This window comes from Pundamilia nyererei, unplaced genomic scaffold, assembly GCF_000239375.1.
Source record: "Pundamilia nyererei isolate P.nyererei 1_Seehausen unplaced genomic scaffold, PunNye1.0 scaffold00373, whole genome shotgun sequence".
In the NCBI taxonomy this organism is placed as follows: domain Eukaryota; kingdom Metazoa; phylum Chordata; class Actinopteri; order Cichliformes; family Cichlidae; genus Pundamilia; species Pundamilia nyererei.
In genome coordinates this window covers 45,220-51,476 of record NW_005187774.1, presented here as the reverse complement: position 1 = coordinate 51,476, position 6,257 = coordinate 45,220, and the positions used below count along the sequence as shown (strand labels likewise).

At 41.5% G+C, this 6,257-nt stretch overlaps 1 protein-coding gene across 1 annotated transcript; it reads left to right on the top strand.

The window, feature by feature from the left end:
* The first annotated feature begins 2,864 nt into the window (after positions 1-2,864).
* On the top strand, positions 2,865-4,386 carry LOC102213362 (neurogenic differentiation factor 6-A). The gene is made up of 2 exons (XM_005752688.1): positions 2,865-3,025; positions 3,264-4,386. Exon 2 carries the CDS (start codon positions 3,270-3,272, stop codon positions 4,206-4,208), a length of 939 nt encoding a protein of 312 aa, XP_005752745.1. The 5' UTR covers positions 2,865-3,025; positions 3,264-3,269; the 3' UTR covers positions 4,209-4,386.
* Positions 4,387-6,257: the final 1,871 nt, after the last annotated feature.

Genomic DNA, 6,257 nt, shown 5'->3' with positions numbered 1-6,257 from the left:
ACACACACACACACACACACATTTTTCTCCTTGAAACTGGAGACAGGATTATAATGCAAATTCCACAAAGAGGTGAGATTGTGTGTAAAGTGTAAATAAAACCAAACACAATGATTTTAAAATCTCACAAACACGTTTTATTCACCATCGAACACAGAAAACATTCTATGTTAGAACTGAGTCATTGTATTATTTCCTCAAAAATATTAGCTCATTTGAAATGTCAGCAGCTACAAAACTCAGAAAAGTTGAGATGGAGGAGGCTGACGAGGCTGATTGTCCAGAGATGGTCTTTTGGGCCTCAGCTGACAAACACAGGCACGAGTCTGTCATGGCTGTTACGGGCTCCTGAGTTTGCTGTCTACAAACAGAGTAAAGGAAAAGCCAGGCGACTGTGCTCCACAAACACTGTCTTCTCTGAGCCAAAGCTCATAAGGCTGACTGAAGCAAACTGTTACGAATACTGAAATTCACTGTGAATTCTTGAAAGTGAGTTTTCAAAAATGTGGTGACACTCCTGCCCCACTCTCACATGTGGTGGGCTCCACAGGAGACGGACCGTCACAGCTCTGAATGCAGGCCTCAGTGCCTACACTCACTCAAAGCTCCCTGTGTGGGTTCTCTGTGGGTACTCCAGTTCTTCCCACAGTCCAAAGACATGCAGTTAGTGGGATTAGATTAACTGGTGATTACACAAGAATGTGAAGGGTTGTTGTCCCTGCAGGAAGAGGAAGGGGAACTGAACAAATGTGGCTAGTCCCATAAAATGACGCCCACCAAACTGTCAAATAAAGATTTTATGAGCGTAGCATGATGTCCAAGCATCCTTTAGTGGGACTACGCACAGACCAGCACCATGCACATCACTGGCACGCTGTTCCCTGAATTATTACCCTTTTAGTGATTAAAAATGAGTAGTCAGTGTATTGATTATTTTGTGTTCTGTCATGGAGTGAGAAATGAGAGAAATGCAAAGGCAGTCCTCAAAAACAAGCAGGTTAAATTAAAAACTCGATTTTAATTAGTTTGGATTCCTCAGGGAAATGTACAACACCACAGTTCTTCAGTCGCTGCTGGATTTAATCTCTTCATGGAATTTCATCGTCATCAAATCCAGTGTTCAAACTGCACGACATTACTCTCATTACTAAGCTGTCACAAAAGAAACACCCATGATGGATAAAACTAAAGAGCTCTCTCAAGAGCTTCACAAGCTTTTTGCAGCAAAACAGCCTGACTGCTCTGGTTACAGAAGAACCAGGTCCCAGTGAGCACTGTTGGGACCACAAAGACCTGAGCCAGCACAACTGTTTCCAAGTAACAACAATGTTGTTTTTCATCTCATTTACTTGGTCAAAGGCTTTCTCTGCATCAACACACAGTATAACCTCTGGCTGCACAGAGGGAGCTGAGGACAACAGCCACAGCACCGCGTCTTCCTGTGATAAAAGCAGATATGTTTTTTAGTTTGACATGTTGTATTACCACAATGGATCTAAAATCAGACAAAAAACATAAAATCAGAGTAGAAACAAGTTTTTACTGTAAGAACCACAAACATGTTTAATGCATCACAACTTGAAATAGAAACTGTACATTTTAAAAAACTATGCACAAGTTTTAAAACAACACAGTTACATGCAGCTAGTACCTATAAAAATTTATTTTTATTTTTTAAAACCTTTTCAAACTTTTTACAGAACAGTCAGGTGTTCTCCACCGAATACGTTTTTGCTTTTGCTTGCAACAGGCTGGAGTGCCTGGGCGTGCTGTTTTTAGAAGACTTATTTGTATAGGATTCAGGAAAATGATAACAGTACCCTGTGTCACATATTGACTCTGGGTACTGTTGAAACAACCTCTGTGCATGGAGAGTTTAGGTAGCTGCTCTGCACTGTGCTGCATCGTTGTGGGGTCTGCTTTACCATGTTTCACGTTGAATGTGGAAGAAGAAACTAATGTGGTTAGGAGGGACTTCTCATTAAGAGCTAGTTACTGTCATTATAAATGGCCTGGATGACAGGCCACTCCAAATAGTTCCAGATTATCCAAAGTTAAGAAGAGACAAATGTACTTTGTGCAGAGAGTATCAGTTCATACATATTTAACATCCAGTTCTTTCTTTCCTAATGGGCTTCCAGATAGATGAGCATTGCATTCATCAAACACATGTTGGAGGCCTGTCATGGTGCAGGGCCAGTCTAAATGCTGCCTCTAACCAAAAAGGCATAATGAGTATTTGAATCTGTTACACTGACTATGGAATAGGAATGGGTCATGGATGACAATTCAGTTGGTAAAATACTCTCTGTCCAATTTGAGGATGCACTAAGATAAAGAATTTGCACTTTTATTTATAATGAGTACATAAATAAATACCCTGTTACTAAATTCTGCTCACCACAGTCTTTTTACCATTACAAGTAAAGATATTGGCACATCAGGCATCACTATGGCTCTCGTCTGTGCCGAGAGTTGCACCTGATGCATGGACTCTCTGCGGTCCATAAACTATGTGCAGATCAAGTTGAAAATTCACAGCAGGCCAAAACGACCCTTAGGCCACTGGTCCTCTGACGGCCAGTCCACCACTGGTTATATGCACGTGACAGCACGTTGCAAGGTGTAAGCTAGACAGCTGACAGGAACAAGTGCCCAACTAGCTTCAGCTCACTGTGTGACTATAGCAGCTCAATGTGAAGTCTAAAAACTCAGATCAGCATCCACCATGTTAGGAGCAGAGGGAAAGAGGCACAGGCAGAGTGATGCAGAGAGAGAAGAGGGATACAAAGCTAGTTTGCATGTGTGTGTGAGGGAGAGAGAGAGGACATCAGCAGATGGCATCAGTGTCTGTGAGGCTGCAACAAGAAGAAGACGCTAGCAGGAGAAAGAGGGAGGAGAACGTGTTTGTCGAGATACTTGGAGGCTTCAGGACGATACCTTTTAAAATTGAACAACAGAGCCGGGTGAGCCAAGTTATTTAGTGCGTCACTGAAAAACAATGACAGCCTACTAATTAAAAGAGGTAAGCCGGGTAATTAATTTCAGCTGTATCTATCACAACTGGTATTTTTCACATGATAAGGACTTTTGTTATATCCCAGTTGTTCCTAATTGTTGTGATACTTTGCACAATGAGATTATGATGTTTCGTATGTGTACAGTCAAATTTTCTGCTTAGTTTTTTCCTAATTTGGGGATTTGTATCCTCTAAGGTTTGAAGCCTTGTATCTAATTTTTCTTTCCCCACCATTAACGTGCAGGACAGCATGCTGACTTTGCCATTTGATGAACAGTCCTCCAATCAAACCATCAGTTCAGTAAGGATGAGTTGGACCTCTAACAAATTAGTCAAATTGATTAAGCCAGAGATTGACAGAGCCCCAGAGGAAAGCCTTGATACCAGGAGGGAGGATGAACTGAGGGATGTTGAAGTGAAGGAGGAGGAAAGTGAAGCAGGAGATCCAGCTTGGCTCAGAAGAAGGGCTTCTCAAAAGAAGAAACTGAGCCACTCTCGCCTGGACCGGGTTCGACTACGACGGATTGAAGCAAATGCGCGGGAAAGACACCGTATGCATGGACTTAACAATGCATTGGACAGCCTGAGAAAGGTGGTTCCCTGTTATTCCAAGACACAAAAGCTGTCCAAAATAGAAACCCTCCGCTTGGCCAAGAACTACATCTGGCTTCTCAGTGAGATCCTGAGCACTGGCAAAAGGCTGGACTTGCTCACATTCGTTCAGACTCTGTGCAAAGGTCTCTCTCAGCCAACCACTAACCTTGTCGCTGGCTGTCTCCAGCTCAACACCTGCAGCCTCATCTCACAACCCGACGAGGAGTCGTTGTCTCTGTACGCAGCCTATGATCACCATCCTGGTCCCGAGGCTGGGGGCTCCACCACAGCGGGTAGCGGTAGGTCTCTGCGGCCCTTTGGCTCTTTCTGCAGCCCCTTTGAGTCTGTAAACGACAGTTCCTCTCCAGACAGTTCTGGTTCTCTGGATATGGGGACTCTCAGCCCACCCTTCAACTTCAGTGGGCTTTTCACCCTCAAACACGAGGAACCGGTCGACTACCGAAGTTGTCACAATGGTCTCCGCTATTGTCCCATCAATCAGACCTCCAGCTCAGACCTTGGTCCCTATGACATCCAACTCCGGGGACAGTTTTACCAGGTGCAGGGGGAATTAAACAAGCCTTTCCATAATTAAACAGCATATAAATGGATGAGTTCTTAAGAAGTTCAATAGTGCCAACAATAACAGGGAAAAAGCTAGGGTTTGTTGGAGCGCATGATGAGAAAGCAGTAAGTCATCTTCACCGAACTGTCTGCGGACGACAACCTGTAATGTGACAGACACAGACGGACACACACAAGGAAAACATGCAGAGTCCCATAATAATAATAATAATAATAATAATAATAATAATAATAATAATAATAATAATAATAATAATCTGTTAGCTACATAATGACTTTTTCTTCTTGTGGGCCAAATCGCTGAAGGTTTTACCCAAAACACATGAATACTTTTAAAATATCAGGGCATTTATCCAGAACTTTGCTCCCTGAAACTACATTTAAATTGAATGCACGGCCGTTTCCATGGTGTTTTTGCTGCAGCTGTCATGCTGGATGAACAGAACAAATGTGGTGTGATATTGTGATCCTCTCTGTTTTGCTTTACGTAGTAAATTATTAAATTGCATTTTGTGTGTTTCTGTAACTCCACTTTGTTTGTTTTAGCAGCTGCTGGGTGAATGTTCGATGGTGAGCTGTTGTTCTGCATTACATCTTTACCACATTTGTCACAGCTTTGTTTTCACTGACATGATGAAAATAATATTCTGCTGATAACAACAAGTCTCTGTTTCATTAATAATGTTTGGATTCATTGTGTTACACAATGATGAAAGTGTCAGTGTTTCAGCAGCTTTCCAGAGCTGACCTCAGGCAGGTATATACTGTGTACATGGACGTGTATGCTATGTTGAACTATGTGTACTATTTACTATCATTTAAAGTCTTATTATGTTCCTTGTGATTGATGTTGTGATTTGGCACTGTGTTAAATGTAATTAATTTGGCCCAAATAAATGTAAGAACAATAGTTAGTGTTTACTTCAGCTTAGCATTAACAATTATATTTGAAGTATTGATTCTTCAACTCTGCAGATATTTGGCAGATTCGGCTCCAGTGGTCAAAGAGAAGATTTACATGCACAGGCAGCACTTTGAGTGAAATGTAATTGTTAACTGGTGCTATGTTAATAAAACTCACACATCATAATGAATTGCATTTAAAGCAGTATGTGACTAATGTCAGATGTTACAGTGGTCATGCACTAAACACTGACGATAAACGTCTTCCCAGCTGTTCACATGCTCAGTACATTCAATGAACAATTTCCTCTTCCTACAATTTTTACATTACAAATTTAGCCCCAAAGGACATTGGTCCGTCTTTTTCACAGCAGATCTTCATGGACTGATGGAAAATGTTAAAGCTCTGATGTGAATTACAGTTAGAAGATGCAGAGTTTTCTCTGTTATTAAAGCAATGAATTGAACTTGTGATGCATGAAGCTAGTCGCTGATAGAGGTTTCCAACAAGCTCCGGAGTCACAGGGTGACCAAAGCAGCAGGAAGCTGAATATTGCCAGGAGCATTTTAATAAGAAAGTACTCAGAGGCCCTCGTGGGATGTGGCTTAACAGTCAACAGGTGATTTGCATTTTATATCCGAATCACTTTGGGATGACTCGATATATCTTCCATGACCTCTGGACCCAGAAGACGTCATCCTGTTTCTGTGGTTGGCACTGTCCCACCTTTTGTTTTGGCAGGATTGTCGTGTGTAATCCTGTAAAGGTTTAGAGAAACACTGGGACACTTACTGTTATACATTTAAACTACTTCCTGTTTCAAAGCTCCAGTTTCCATCACACATCCACCCATCCATGCATTCATCTCATCATTCTTCTCTTCTGTTTTAACTTTTCAGTTTTAAGCAAATGCCACACATGGAAGCTCTGCACTGTTTTCTTTTATTGCTTCTATTTTGTGATATAATTTTAATCTTGTGTCTTTGCCTTAGAAAAGCTCAGCTATTTTTTTTGTTGTTATAACAACTTAAATATTTATCCAAAAAAGGGGAAAAAGTTTGCTTTGTCTTTGTTTATCATGGACTGGGAAACCCAGCAGTACTTTAACTACAGGGGAGTAAGAGCCTGGCTTCATTAGAGGGGTGGAAGTAATAT